We start from the raw sequence: 15,530 nt of genomic DNA on the forward strand, positions 1-15,530 counted from the left end.
AGCATTTAGGAGCTTAAATGAGATTTCATCCGAGCTGACCATTAGAGGTCGATACGAAGGAGAGACAATCGATCGATGCACATCCAGTGTCGTCGATCGATACAGAAGAGACGCCTCGACGATATGATCGATCGATGTACATCCTGTACCATCGATCGATGCCGAGACGCGGACGCACGACCTAGTTGCAGGACTTTAAACCAAAGACTTCACCAAATTACAAGAATACCACTGACGAGTTTTTAACCTAATAGATTATATACTTGCTAAGTGTTTAGAGGCAAGAGAGCTTTCAGCCACCTTTTGTGTTTTCTTATTTTCTGTAAAGAGTTTTAGGAGAGAAGATCATAGAGAGATTTGTGATTGGAACTCCATTTGATTCATCTATTCTATTCTATACAGTTTTCATTTACATTTTGTGTCATGAAATGCTTAGCTATGTCTGAGTAGTTCACCTGTTAGATTCATGGTTCAAATAGGTTAGAGGGATTAGCCACAACTATAGATTTCTAAGTTGTGGCATTTATTGATAGATTGATCTTAATGCTTGTTCTAGATTAGCTACCTATAATATTGAATCTAGGAATCTCAATGAGTCAAGCAACCTTGACCATACAGTCCTGAATCTAATCTGTCAGACAAGACGATAGGAAAAAGGCTACCGCTGAACCAGGAAGCTAGTGTTCATTATCAACTTGCGCCTAGGGCTTAACTAGAAGCATCGATCGATCTTGCGAAAGGTGGTTAACTAGGACACTTTCTCGTGGTCAATAAACGACAGTTGAGATCCAAGATCTGTTAGTTAACCAGTGAAACATTACCATTGCTGATCACTGTGTTAAGGGGTTGAGTTCTAACATATCATGCAAACAACTGATAGGCATCTATAGGATTATAATATCCTACACTTGAATAGAAACCATGCATCTAATATCTTTCCAATAAGTTATACCCCCAATCATCTTGTTAGTCGAGCAATAGACTTGCTAATTTAGGATTGCTATTTACTTTTAAACCAATAAACAACAAAACCTTAGAATTAATAATCATCTAGATTTAATAGGTTCCTTAGCTCCTTGTGGATTCGATCCCAAATTACTACAATTGAACCTCTTATTTGAGAGAGTAATTCACTCTTTATGGTAATTTGAGTGGTATCAAATTTGGTGCCGTTGCTGGGGAACTTTGATCGCCTTTAGGTTTAGTATTATTAATTCTTTTCTTTTTCTTTACCCCCATTCTGACACAAATTTTTTTGCTCTGCGTCGACACATGCCTCGTTCTCTTCTTGTTCGTCCGGTTTGTCATCCTCTATGCGTTTGGGGCGAGCACCGGCCTTGTCCTGAGGCCTCTGGGCTTTCTTTTCTTTGGTATTGCTTCAGCTCTTGGCGTTGCTCGACCTTGGCTTGGGTAGCTCGACGTTTAACGTCCCTTTCTCGTAGGATGAGAAGAGGGTGTCGACTAAATGCCTGCAGTTTCTGGTGTCGTGCGCCTTGGATTTGTGGTAGCTTCACCATTGATTTAGGTCTGTGGAGCTAAGACTCGAACTTGAAGGCGCTGAAGAAGTTTGCGGCTGTTCGTCAGTTTCTTTATTCTAGACGTTCCATCCTTTTCGCACACGACGAATTTTGACCCCGAGAGCGTGTTTTCCTCGACGACATAAACGAAAATTTTCTTTTGGTTCGGTTTATTGATGGGGGCATGCTGTTGAGGTTCGTGGCGTGTCTCAGTAGCTTTTGGAACTGCTGGTTTGGTAGTCACGTTCATTTTCTTGAGTATTGCTGTTGTTTCCTCCTCCATTGTTTGATCTGGCGATAGCGTCTTGAAGCGAATTGGTGGGGTTTCGATAAAGATCTTCGCAAAAAAGGGATTTAAAGAAGAGAGTGTTCATCAGAGCGTCGACGGCGATGCTGTTCGGATATGTACTTTTGAGATGACGGTTTTGAACTTCTCCATGTACTCGCAGAGGCTCTGGTTTTCGCCCTGAGATAGATTCCAAAGGTCATATAGGGTTGATCTCTGCCTTGTAAACATGATGTACTGTTTGAGAAAGGCGGCCAACAGGTCATGGAAATTATTGATGGAGTCTTCTTTTAATCCGGTGAACCAACTGAGCGCTGGTCCTTGAAGACTCTCTACGAAGAGTCGGCAATACCCAATGTCTCTTTCTTTGTCGGAAAAGTTAGTTCGCCCCATCGCGATGTTGAAAGCAATAATATGGTTTGTGGGTCGGTTTTTCTGGCAGAAGATGGAACACGGATTTTCTCCGCTGGTCGATAACATACGTCGGTAAATCGTCGGGAAAATGGGGTCTTTAGGGTTTCAGCGAGAACGCGTTCGATCAACGGCGCCAAGGTGGGTCCCTGAAGGATCTTGTCCCTGCTATCCAAAACTGACTGCTTAAGCTCGGCGAGCTCCTGGATAGTTGTAAGATCTGGACCGCCGGAAGTTTGTACAGCTTTTGTATTTGTCGTGTTCCTGACGCCGGCTGCTCTATAGGTGTCTAACAGCTGTTTTCGAACCGTCGTGGCTGAATCTTCCGAGTTTCCTGCTAAGGCAGCTAAGATGGCGGTGAAAGCGGCGAGCTGCTCGTTCGTTGCCTTCTGAATGGCATCTTGCTGAGCCATTCTTTCCAGTATGGTGTCTGCGAAATCTGCTGCTGTTGGAGCGACTTCGGTCGGAGGTGACTCGTCGCCGGACGGCGAGTCTGAGTGAACCATGATCTTGCTGATGCTACTTTGTCAGGCCCCACGGTGGGTGTCAACTGTTTGAACCGAGAACTGTCGATAAACTAGTAAAGAAAAGAGACGAGAACTCGTCGGTGGGTCGAGATAAAAGCGTTTATTAGATCGGAGAATCGTTCGGTTGAGTTATAAAAGGGGAATGAAGCGGTAGAAAGCAATCCGGCGAAAGCTAGTTTGCCGGAAGATACAAGTCGGCGAGAAAGAGAAATGAAACCCTAGTTTTAGGCGAAAGTAAGTGTGTGGTGATTTTGCGGATCCCTTTCTTGATGTCCATTTCCCTCCTTATATAGTTGCTTCGACCCTTCTTGACCTAGTTCATCTCGCGCTTTTGGACCTCGGCCAGTCGGGATTTCACAGTAAAGCGCTCTGGCGAGCCGTTGGAGGAAGTCGATTCAGTCGCTGGCGCCGAGCCGACAATTCCAATTCTATTGGACCGGGCCTGCCGACTGATGGACCTTGTGGGAGGATGTAATCTAGTACCAACAAGTTCGATCGATTGATGATACGATCAGAGACAAGGAGGATCATCAACGGAAAATTCATTTTCTGACGTGTAGTCGACTGGTCCCAAACCTACACGTGAGCGCATGTCCGCACGTGACTTTGAGCTAGTATATCTAAATGTTCAAACATTTGTAATATTTGAAGAAAGAAGCTCATTTGTTAAATGTTCATCGAATAGTTAAAACTCTAATTCAACATAGCATAAGAGCATTTCCAAAAGACACTGTAATTCCATATATGAAATTTTTACTTTCTAAAAAGAAAATTCAAATCTAAAGTTTCATATTTTATTTGCATTATATTGCTTACAATTACATATCACATTTATGATTCTTGTATATTTTGTCTTTATCTTATTAATCCTTACAAAAAATTATATTTAATAAATATATCTATTTATATGTGTAATATATAGTTTTAAAATATTTTTAACCTCAGTTTAAAGTTTTTCTATATTTTCTACACATAAAATTAAATAAAAAAAATTAAATGTGGTTTTAAAATATTTTAAAACTAGATTTAGACAAAAAAAAAAAAGACACTGCTTCGGCCCAAATAAAAATCTCTTTTACACAAATTTCACATAACTTGGGCCGTTTAAAAGACACTGCTTGGGCCCAACTGTATGGAGTCTATAGATAGATTATAAACCACCTCTTAAGAAACCCTAGTTTTTCTAATCGGTTCGCGCGAGAGAGTTTAGAGTGTAAAACGGCGAGAGCTTCTCTCTTCTTCTCACTCAGGCAGCTTCTATTCCAACCGAACAATGGTAATTAGCTCTTACGCTTTCTTTAGCATTTTCCAGTTAGTTCCTCGAATGCTTTCATCTCTTAGATCTATTTTATTGATTCCCATTTTTCCCGTTTATAGAAGTTAGAAACAGCCTTAAAAAAAACATGAGCGAAGAACCATGTTACTGAGTATCGTTTGATTTTCTTTCAAAGTATTTGATCTATTTTGTGATTGTTAATGTGTAGTCGCTGGTAGCAAACGAGGAGTTCCAGCACATTCTGCGTGTGCTCAACACCAACGTCGATGGCAAGCAGAAGATTATGTTTGCTCTTACCTCCATCAAGGGTATTGGAAGGAGACTAGCCAACATTGTCTGCAAGAAAGCCGATGTCGACATGAACAAGAGGTATGCTTTGTCTCTCTTTCACGTGTGTTGTCGAATGTCACTGAAGTTCACGCAAAAGTAATTAATACTTCCTTTAGACCGAACATAGTAGTCTTGTCTTTTGTTTTTGTCTCTAAGTTCTAAGTGATGTTATGTTTCCATTTTAAATGAAAATGTTAGCTTAAGTTGTGTTGGAAATTCAATGGTCTTGTGTATAACAGTTTGAACATCCTCTTATGATCTTCAATCTCAGGGCCGGTGAGTTGTCTGCAGCTGAGATCGACAACCTCATGACCATCGTAGCGAACCCGAAGCAGTACAAGATTCCAGACTGGTTCTTGAACAGACAGAAGGACTACAAGGATGGAAAGTACTCCCAGGTTGTTTCCAATGCCCTCGACATGAAGCTCAGGGATGATCTTGAACGCCTCAAGAAGATCAGGTCAAACTCATTTACTCATTCCAATCATATAACTCGTTACCACTTTGTGTTCTCTTGTGATTTGAATTGAATGATTTTTATGTAACGGTGGTTTTACTCTCTTTTTTTCTTGACAACGAGCAGGAACCACCGTGGGCTGAGGCACTACTGGGGTCTCCGTGTCCGTGGACAACACACCAAGACAACTGGTCGCAGAGGAAAGACTGTTGGTGTCTCTAAGAAGCGTTAAGAGAATGATACTATCTGCAGCTGGATTGGATCTTTGAGAAGGCCGTTTTTTTTATGTTTTGTTGTTTCGTACAATTTTGCAAGTCTCAATATCTGGATTTTAGGTTTCTTTTGTAAGGCATCCTTCTTGTTTTTTTACATTTCGTTATATTATTTTCGTCGCAGGATCTTGGAGTCACTTCTCTAGTAATATCTTTTGTTTAAGTAATAAAAGTGCGGCAATAGTTCGTTGCATTTCTGTTTGGTTAAATTAAAAAATATTTGTTAGTTATTAAAAAGAAATTTCATATATTATGGGTTGATACAATTGTAAACAATGACTCCGAGAAAAAACATTACAAAACAATCTCAAACGTCTGGGAGGATCATAACACCATAAATAAAAACAGAGATGTGGGTGATGATCCTGATCATTTACTACTTAATACTACTACTAGGCTTTGTCTTCGTTGCCATCAGAATCCGAAGCAGCTCCAAGCTTCTGTTGACGAGTAGTTGGAAGAGAATAGCTTCTTCGTTCTTTGCCTCCTGGCTTGGAAGAGGCATTACCGTACCAGATCATACCAAGTACTGCAATAACCATTCCAATAACCACATGCAAGTTCAGACCTTCTCTACCAAAGAAGAAAAATCCCATCACCAGCACCAGGATTGTCTTCATGTGTCCCAGGACTTGAAAAGACACCGCTGTGAATCTCCCGATGCAGATGAACTGGCTTAGGTTGGTCCCGATTGCTATTGTGCAGGAGAGGGTTATAAACAGCTGCAGAATTCAAAATAACTTGTCAAGTTTCAAATGAGTTTATAACCATTTTGAGACACCACGATCTGGCTAGGTAATGTGTTCTTAAGTAGACACAGCATTGAAGTGGATGAAACAAACAAGCTAAGGCTCGTATTTAAATGTGCTTGGCTTAGTATGCAGATTTTAAACAAGCCTGTGGAGATAATAGCAGACTACAACAAGATTAATAAGGTAGTGACAATATTTATCGGTATTGACATAGTGATGGTATTTCGCTTTTGTGAGAGAAGAGTCAAGTTGAATCTAATGCGAATGAGACTAAGGTATGAAACTTATATTGAGGTTTGTAGTGGCTGCTTACCACGGAGACCAAGTTGTAGTCGTACATGTCAACTCTTTTTTCTGTGAGCCAATAATCAAGAAATGGACCAACAACCAGCAATGTTGCGGCTTGGGCTGGAGCGGTATGTCCCAAAAGGTTGAATGAGCTAAGGGAGTACTTGCGCTGAAGGTAATGTACATACTGCGTTCATGTATAAAACCAATCTTAGTTTTAAGATAAAAGGAATGATATGTTAGTTTTGTATCCTTACGTATTGTTGGAGAGAAGTACTCCAGACGGCAACAAAAGCAGCTAGAAAGCCTTTGCTGTTGACACTAACATCAGTGACAGTGCAGACACCAACACCAACAAGAACAAGTCCTATGCTAAGCTTGGTGTGTCTGGAGTAACGGATCTTATCTAACACCATCTCCAACAAGCAGGATACAGGAATCATGCTGAGCTTTGCAATCTGGGAGGGCAACACATAACATTTGTTTTGTTAAATGGAAGATAAAAGATGTGCAATATTCAGAAGCAAGATAATTACCTGATAAAAACCAACAGAGTTCCACATAAGACTGACGTTCATTCCAACGATGGAGAAGTTGGCAAAGAAAACAAATCTGAGAAGCTCGGTAAAGGGAAGATGAGAAGGCTGAATGTAACCAAGACATCTTAGAACAATGGTCATGAGAGTTGTGAAAGCAAAATGTAAACCGGTTAAGGTTGTAGCTGCAGGCAGGGGTTGAGACATAAGTAAGAAAACAAATCAGAGGAATATTATTCACGTTCAGATCCCAAAAAAAAAAGAAAGAAAGAGAGAGAGGTTGGTTACCAAAGCTATAACCGTAAGTGGCCATTAAAGCTTTATTGACAATGATGATACCAACAGAAGTGACGACATTGAACATCCAAGCCCCAGCATCTGCTGCTGTCTTCTTATCGGCTTTACTCACAGGAGCCATTCTCTCTCTCTCTCTCTCTCTTCCTCAAATCTCTATTTCTTCTTATTATTCTTCAATGTCCCATTCTCCAGAGACTGACTTGAGCGAATTTTCAATCGGATCGGAGCGAATTTTCCCGTAAGATCTAAGACCGTAGAGATCAATCTCCCTAATTTTAAGACGATGGATCGATCCTCCAGACATTTATATCATCAATCAATATCAGATGAAACGATACAAATTCAAGAGAAAACGAAGAAGCATACTGATAAGCTAGCAGTTCCCTTAGCATTTGCTCAGAGAAGGTCGAGATCAAAGAGACAGAGAAGTGGCTGAAGTGAAGAAGAGAAGAAGTGGAGGAAAGGCTCTAAGTGAGAGAGAGGGTCTTAATAATTATGTTAAGTCATTTGAGTTATGCGTTGTCGTTTTGGTATTTTCTTTAGGCTTACTTAAGTCGAGTTATGTGTGTGAAAAACATGATCCAACAATTAATCAAAATATCTATCTTCTCATCTTATCTTCTCTCTCTCTCCTCTCCCCTTTCTGTCACGAGATAAACCCTAATCTTCAGGGTTTATCATTGGTATCAGAGCCAATCATGCCGCCTAAGCAAGATTCCAACTCCGATAGGATCTCTGCGCTGGAAGGTAGCGTGGCTAGCATCCTGGACGAGCTGCGAGAAGCATCAAAGAAGAGTGACCAGCGATTCATGGAAATGGAGAAGCGAGCGGAAGAACGTCACCTCCAGTCCATGGCGGCGAAGGAGAAACCATCGATCGAGGCTCCGGTAGTGTCTATCGACTCCGGAAACCCTAGATCTAAGAATGGGATCACCGTCGAAGCTCCGCGGGTCACTGTAGAAGCGTCGAACAACCAGACTGATGGATCTCTCAAACGTGTTGACACGGGCCTGCTCGTGCTACCACCAACGGCGACCCCTCTCAGACCTGCCGAGATTAACACCCCGAGTTACAAGGGTGGATCATCTGGTTACTATTCGCATCAGAAGAACGGATCTTCCCCGAAAAAGATGGACTTACCGGAGTTTGAAGGAAAAAATCCCGACGACTGGATATTCAGGGTTGAGAAGTGCTTCAAGGTGAATCAAACGGAGGATGATGAGAAGCTGTCCTTAGCGATGGACTGTTTAGTGGGATGTGCTGTAACGTGGTTAAGAATGATACAGGATCGCGATGAGTTGTTAGATTGGAGGGATTTTAAAATGAAACTTAAGAGGAGATTCAAGACCACGAAAGGAGGAACTATTCTCAGTCAAATGCTTCGCTTGAGGCAGACGGGTACGATTTCTGAGTATAGGGAGCAGTTTGAGGAGCTCTCTGCTGAAGTACCTCACGTTCCTAATGACGTTCTGGAAGAGATCTTCCTACACGGGATGAAGAGAAGCTTGAGGGAGCAGGTAGTGAGGTTGAGACCAGCGGGAATGGACGAGATAGTGGATATGGCGACAATCATTGAAGAGCAGGAGAACGAGAGACACTCCTATCAGTCGAGGCCGTTTCAAAGGACTAACTCAGCTCCGGCTTTAAACTCTAACCAGAGGAGTAGCAACTACAGCCCGGGAAAGCAGGGTGATCACACTCCCGCAAGGAAGTCTGCTGATTCAATTCGAGATAACAAGGCTACCGACCAAAGACGACCAATACAAAACCCATGTCGTCACTGCGGAGAGCGTTATTTCACGGGCCATCGTTGTAAGACCTTCCAAAGGTATAAATGCCTGGAGGTGGAGGAAAGGTCTGAAGAAGGCGATGAATCAGAGGAGGACATAGCGGAGGAAACTGAAGCTCCCGCGAAACAGGAACTGCAAGTTCTGTCGTTGCAGTCAATGGCAGGCCTCACCACCAAGAGGACAATGAGGATCAAAGGTCACATTAAGGGTGAAGAAGTGGTGGTCCTGATAGACTCGGGAGCCTCATGTAGTTTCATTGCGACCAGAGTGGTGGAGAAGCTAGGACTCCCTGTTGTAGCGACTCCAGACTTCGGTGTGGCTATTGGAGATGGTAGAATCATGACAAGCAGTGGGAAGTGTGAAGGCCTTAAGCTGATCATTCAAGGGATTGAGATACAAGGAGACTTCATGTTGTTTGACTTAGGAGCGACCGACATGGTGTTAGGCTACACATGGTTGGCTTCATTGGGAGAAACAAGAATCAACTGGGGTTTGCACGTGATGCGTTTCCAAATAGATGGGGAATGGGTGACTATCTCCGGCGATCCCGCGTTGCTGCGAGAGCAAGTCTCTCTAAACTCTATGGAGAAGCTGTGTGAAAGTGAAGACGTGGTATACTTATTGGAGTTACAAACCCTCTTCGAGAATCCTCAAGAGCCACCGCAAGGAGAGAGGCGTAGTGCTGAGTTAAAAGGATTACTAAAGAGATTCCGTGGGGTTTTTAACATGCCTACTGGCCTTCCTCCAAGACGGTCCAGGGAACATGCGATCACCCTACAAGAAGGAACTTCGCCCATCAACATACGGCCTTACCGATACTCGCATCTGCAGAAGAATGAGATCGAGAAATTGGTACAGGAGATGCTCCATGCGGGAATCATTAAGCCAAGTATCAGCCCGTTCTCCAGTCCAGTCTTGCTAGTGAAGAAAAAAGATGGAGGGTTTCGTTTCTGCGTGGATTACCGAGCCGTTAACAAGAGCACCATACCGGACCGTTACCCAATTCCCGTAATTGAGGAGCTCTTGGATGAGTTGGCGGGAGCTGCGGTGTTCTCCAAGCTTGATCTGAAGTCGGGTTATCACCAGATAAGAGTCAGAGAGGAAGACGTGGGGAAGACGGCGTTCAAGACGCATGAAGGCCATTACGAATTCTTAGTAATGCCTTTCGGACTTACCAACGCACCGGCAACGTTTCAATCCGTTATGAATGATATATTCAAGCCCTACTTGCGTAAGTTCGTTCTAGTCTTCTTTGACGACATCCTGGTTTACAGCAGGAACGAGAAAGAGCACCAAGAGCATCTTCAGATAGTGTTGCAGCTGTTGGAGAAACACCGGTTCTATGCAAATGAGAAGAAATGTGCGTTTGCACAAAAGAGGATAGCATACTTGGGACATGTGATCACCAAGGAAGGAGTGTCAGCTGATCCCGAGAAGGTGGAAGCTATGAAACAGTGGCCACAACCTAAAAACGTAACGGCTCTGCGAGGATTCCTTGGACTCACGGGGTATTACAGGAAGTTTGTGCTCTCTTATGGGAAGATTGCGAGACCTATGACAGAGTTGTTGAAGAAGGATGGGTTTTATTGGACAGTGGAAGCGACACATGCGTTTGAACAGCTGAAAGGAGCAATGTGTAGCTTACCGGTTTTGAGATTGCCAGACTTCAGGAAACCGTTTGTGGTAGAAACAGATGCCTCAGGTAGCGGCATAGGGGCCGTGTTATCTCAAGAAGGCCGCCCTATTGCCTTCATCAGCAAAGGGTTTTCCAGCAAGGGCAGAGTTAAGTCAGTTTACGAGCGGGAGCTACTGGCAATAGTGTTTGCAGTCACCAAGTGGAGACACTACTTAACGGGTCGACAGTTCACAATTAGGACTGATCAGAAGAGTTTAAGGCACTTGTTGGAGCAGAGGGCAGTCTCAGTGGAGCAACAAAAGTGGGCTTCTAAGCTATTGGGGCTTAATTTCATCATTGAGTATCGTCCAGGGAAGGAGAACAGGGTGGCAGACGCTTTGTCTCGACGTATGGATAAGAAGGAGGAGTCTCAGGAATTGCGAGAGTTTCAGTTAACAGCTCCACTCTCTATTGACATGGATGAATTGGCTTTTCAAGTAGAGAAGGATGATATGCTTCAGAAGATAATAAGAAGCATTCAGCAGGGAAATAAGGATTATGCAGACTTCACCGTAGACAAGGGTGTATTGTTTAAGGAAAGGAGACTCGTAATTCCCGCGAAGTCTAGGTTCATTCCGACATTATTGAAGCAGTTTCACTCAAGCGCCATAGGAGGACATGAGGGGGTGTTAAAGACGTTCAAGAGAATGGCACGGGAAGTGTACTGGCAAGGAATGAAAGGAGACATTACTGAGTTCATCAAGTCTTGTGAGGAATGTCAGAAGAATAAATACTCAACGCTTTCTCCAGCAGGACTCTTATCTCCCTTGCCTATACCGACTCAGGTATGGTCTGATATCAGTCTCGATTTCGTTGAAGGGTTACCAGTTTCGAAGGGCTTTGATGTGATTTTAGTAGTGGTGGATCGGTTGTCAAAGTATGCACACTTCTTAGCTCTCAGGCATCCTTTTACGGCCAAGACAGTAGCGGAAGTATTTGTGAAGGAAGTGGTTAAGCTGCATGGGTTTCCAGAGACAATGGTGTCTGATCGAGATAAGGTTTTTCTGAGTCAATTTTGGTCAGCTCTGTTTGCAACGCAAGGCACCGCCCTTCACAAGAGCACCGCCTATCATCCGCAGTCAGACGGACAGACGGAGGTTGTTAACAGGTGTCTGGAAGCTTACTTGAGGTGTTTTGCAGGTCGCAAGCCAACGTCGTGGAGTCAATGGTTACCGTGGGCGGAGTACTGGTACAACACCTCGTACCATTCTTCCTCCAACACCACTCCCTTCAAAGCCTTGTATGGCCGCGACCCACCAAAGCTGTTACGTTATGGAGATGTTCCTACTTCAAATGCGGAGGTCGAAGTGTTAGTTCAGAGTCGTGATGACTTGCTACGGGAGCTACGAGAGAATCTAGCAGAAGCTCAAACCCGTATGCAAGCCTCAGCGAACAAGAAGCGTCGTGATGTGGAGTTCAGTGAAGGAGAATGGGTCTACCTGAAGCTACGGCCCTACAGAAAGATCACCGTTGCCATGAGAAGAGCTGAGAAACTGGCTCCGAGGTTCTTTGGGCCGTATCAGATTGAGAAACGCGTCGGTAAGGTGGCGTATAAGCTCTTGCTTCCCGCAGGCAGTCTTATACATCCAGTCTTTCATGTGTCACAGTTGAAGAAAGCAGTGGAACCGCAGACTAAGGTACAAGAACTTCCCTTGATCCTTTCTTCTTCCTTTGAGTGGAACACAATACCTGAGGAAGTGTTGGAAGTACGTAAGTCAAAGAATGATCAGAGAGCTGAAGTGTTGGTTAAGTGGAAAGGACTTCCAGATTTTGAGAGCTCATGGGAAGCAGTGCAGAGGTTGAAGGAACAGTTTCCGCAATTCCCGCTTGAGGACAAGCTGGCTCTTCTTCGGGGGAGTATTGATAAGCTAGCAGTTCCCTTAGCATTTGCTCAGAGAAGGTCGAGATCAAAGAGACAGAGAAGTGGCTGAAGTGAAGAAGAGAAGAAGTGGAGGAAAGGCTCTAAGTGAGAGAGAGGGTCTTAATAATTATGTTAAGTCATTTGAGTTATGCGTTGTCGTTTTGGTATTTTCTTTAGGCTTACTTAAGTCGAGTTATGTGTGTGAAAAACATGATCCAACAATTAATCAAAATATCTATCTTCTCATCTTATCTTCTCTCTCTCTCCTCTCCCCTTTCTGTCACGAGATAAACCCTAATCTTCAGGGTTTATCACATACGAGAACAAGAAGTGTTACCTCACAGTATGAAGAGAGATTGAATGAGGCGGAGGTGATCGGAGCAGAGCACCGGCGCCGGAGACGGCGAGAGAGTGTGGATAAAGAAAAAAAAAAAGTTCTCTGAAGAAAAAAGGCAGTTGGGCAACGTACGGCTCGTGGAGCGATACTAGTACTAGTCAGGCTCCAGCTATTTCGTTTCCATTTTTTTTTTTTTTTTCTACCTACATTCGATTCTTATTATTATTATTATACCCTTCTTTTTCTCTAAAGCCTAACTGCGGTTTGAGCGGTGCAGGACAAGCGGTTCAACTGCAGTGCGGTTTTAACAGTTATAAAAATATATAAATATATAGTATATGTAGAGATTTTTATTACTGTTAACTGCGGGGCGGGGCGGGACGACAATCACCATTCGAAGCCTAAATATGAAATTAGGATTCAGACAAGTCGAAACTGAAAAGTACTTATTGGATTAGATATGATCCACAGCTCTTCTTTATTTTAGGTCTGTATTGAGTTTTGAAGAATGTAAGGTTTGTTAAAACTAGGCAAATTTGTTTGAGATATTGTAAGCAGAAGCTACAAACCTTTTCCACACAATGCAAGAGGACATGATGTCGTGGTTTAGACAATGTAATAGATTATCAATTCATAATTGGTTAAGGTTTCTTTTTGTCTAACCAATGGTTTAGCTTTCATTTACTAAACCGGTCTTATATATACGTGTACAGATACACTTTGTAACTTAACTTGAGCGAAATACACTTTCACATTTCATAACAAACTCTCTGATAAATCTTGAGCTTAAGCTTCTAATATGGTATCAGAACGGTGAAACTATCGTTTCTTGCTTTGTATTTTCTCGGAAAATCACTCTGATTCTCTCCATTTCCTTCTCGATCGATACCTCATTCTTCGATTTCATTAGTATATCGATCTCTGTCTTCGCCTTTTAGGATTCTTTGTTTCTGGAGATTTTCGCGATCTATATCTTCTTATCGTCGTTCATCGGAGTTCTGAATCTGTTTGTCTTTCTTCATTGAGCTTGATTTGGTCATTTCTTGATCAATCAAGTTCTGAATCTTGGATTGCGTCGTTTTTCGATTGGAGGTTCTTCGTCGTTTCTTGGAGTATTCTGAAGATTTTGTTTCACTTTGGTCATCATGCCTGCGTCGTCTGAAGAAGTTCGTAATCCTTCGCCATCTTTGCAGGATCCGAATTCTAATCCTCTCTACCTTCATAATGCCGATCATGCTGGTATATCTCTTGAATCTGAGAAGCTAGCTGGTTTAGGCAACTTCAATACTAGGCGTAGATCGATGACAATGGTACTAGGACCTCGAAACAAAGTTGTATTTGTTGATGGAACTTACCCTGTAGTTGCTGAGAACCATCCGGATTATGCGTCTTGGTCTCGTTGCAACAACATCGTCTGTACTTGGATTGTTAATGCTGTGGAGAAATCAATTGAAAAGAGTATCATGTATTTACCTACTGCGAGGCAGATGTGGTTAGATATTCATGATCAATTCAAACAGAGCAATGGACCAAGAACTGCGGAATTCGAACAACAGATATTTGCTGAGATACAAGGCTCTCAGAGTGTGAGTGATTACTACATAAAAGCTGAAGCAGCTGTGGGAGGAGTAAAATAATCATGAGAGGCCTTACATCTGTTGTTGTGGTTGCCTTGCGTGTGATAGCCTCAAACGGATTGTGGATCGAGAAGAGCAAGATCACATCCTGAAGTTTCTTACAGGTTTTAATGACACGTTTACTGCAACAAGAGGTCAAATCTTAATGATGGAGCCACGCGCATCTCTAAGGTGTTTAATCTGATTTCTCAGGAGGAAAGACAGTGGTCGATGAAGAGTACAAGTGTCATTGCTTTCAATGTTTCACGGAACATTCCTGATAAAACTTATGTTGCAGCTTACCCTGGTGGTTATAACAAGAGCATGCCTCGCCCTATCTGTTCTCATTGTGGTTTGGCTGGACATACGGTTAACAGATGTTACAAGCTTCACAGTTATCCACAAGGGTATAAGCCACCGAGTTCTAACTCAAAGTCGCCAAATCAGGTCCAAGCTCCAGGCACTCAGAAGTTTAATCAACATTGGCCAACCCGCAAGAAGAATGTTGAAAATATAATTCTTCAGGACATTGGTGGTATATCCATGCACACTCAATAGGGGACTCACTTGGGCACAAATACACATGAACAAGTTCAACAACTTCTTAGTGTCTTGAGCCTTCAAAACGCTCCTCTTACAGACACGGTTTCTCAGGTTTCTGGTTGCACTATTCATCTCTCTGATGGAACAACTTCGACCTCTAAACCACAACTTCACCTTTTAACTCACACATCTTCTGATTCTCCTCCACCAAGTAAGTTGTCTAACTCTCATTTTGTTTCTGCGGGAATGAAGAATGACATTACTGTTTTAGCTCCTACCTGGATTATAGATACTGGGGCCTCCTGTCATGTTTGTTCTGATTTGAAAATGTTTTTTGATACTAACTCAATTAGTAACACGTTTGTGATTCTACCTGATGGCATGTGAATCTCTGTTGATACCTCTGGAGCTATAAAAATTACGTCACGACTAACTCTAATAAACGTTTTGTACATTCCTCATTTCAAATTCAATATTCTTAGCATTAGTGCTCTCAATAAGAATAGCACCATCTCGGTTTTGTTTTCTGAAAATGTGTGTTTCATCTTTCCTGATAACCTTTTTCTTGCTATTCAGGAGTGTACTCCGGATTACATGATTGAGAGGGGTAACCTCCACAACAATCTCTATGTCTTAGATGCTCATGATTCATCTTCATCAATTCTTTCCACATTGCATTCATCATCTCTTGCTTCACATAAGATTATTACTCAGCATCATACTCAAGATTATAGCGTCTCTTTTGTTTCATCTGAAGTT

The 15,530-nt window shown here is 42.6% G+C and overlaps 2 protein-coding genes across 2 annotated transcripts; one reads left to right on the forward strand and one right to left on the reverse strand.

The window, feature by feature from the left end:
* The first annotated feature begins 3,874 nt into the window (after nucleotides 1-3,874).
* Nucleotides 3,875-5,269, forward strand: LOC106421175 (40S ribosomal protein S18). Its single transcript, XM_013862019.3, has 4 exons — nucleotides 3,875-4,017; nucleotides 4,226-4,386; nucleotides 4,619-4,807; nucleotides 4,931-5,269. The coding sequence occupies exons 1-4, from the start codon at nucleotides 4,015-4,017 to the stop codon at nucleotides 5,034-5,036; spliced, it is 459 nt and encodes a 152-aa protein (XP_013717473.1). The 5' UTR covers nucleotides 3,875-4,014; the 3' UTR covers nucleotides 5,037-5,269.
* Nucleotides 5,270-5,285: 16 nt separating this feature from the next.
* On the reverse strand, nucleotides 5,286-7,411 carry LOC125577569 (UDP-rhamnose/UDP-galactose transporter 6-like). Its single transcript, XM_048738996.1, has 5 exons — nucleotides 6,941-7,411; nucleotides 6,653-6,837; nucleotides 6,374-6,574; nucleotides 6,142-6,303; nucleotides 5,286-5,798 (listed from the first exon to the last, which is right to left on the reverse strand). The coding sequence occupies exons 1-5, from the start codon at nucleotides 7,068-7,070 to the stop codon at nucleotides 5,469-5,471; spliced, it is 1,008 nt and encodes a 335-aa protein (XP_048594953.1). The 5' UTR covers nucleotides 7,071-7,411; the 3' UTR covers nucleotides 5,286-5,468.
* Nucleotides 7,412-15,530: the final 8,119 nt, after the last annotated feature.

The sequence above is a fragment of the Brassica napus genome, chromosome A9 (assembly GCF_020379485.1).
Source record: "Brassica napus cultivar Da-Ae chromosome A9, Da-Ae, whole genome shotgun sequence".
Lineage (NCBI taxonomy): Eukaryota > Viridiplantae > Streptophyta > Magnoliopsida > Brassicales > Brassicaceae > Brassica > Brassica napus.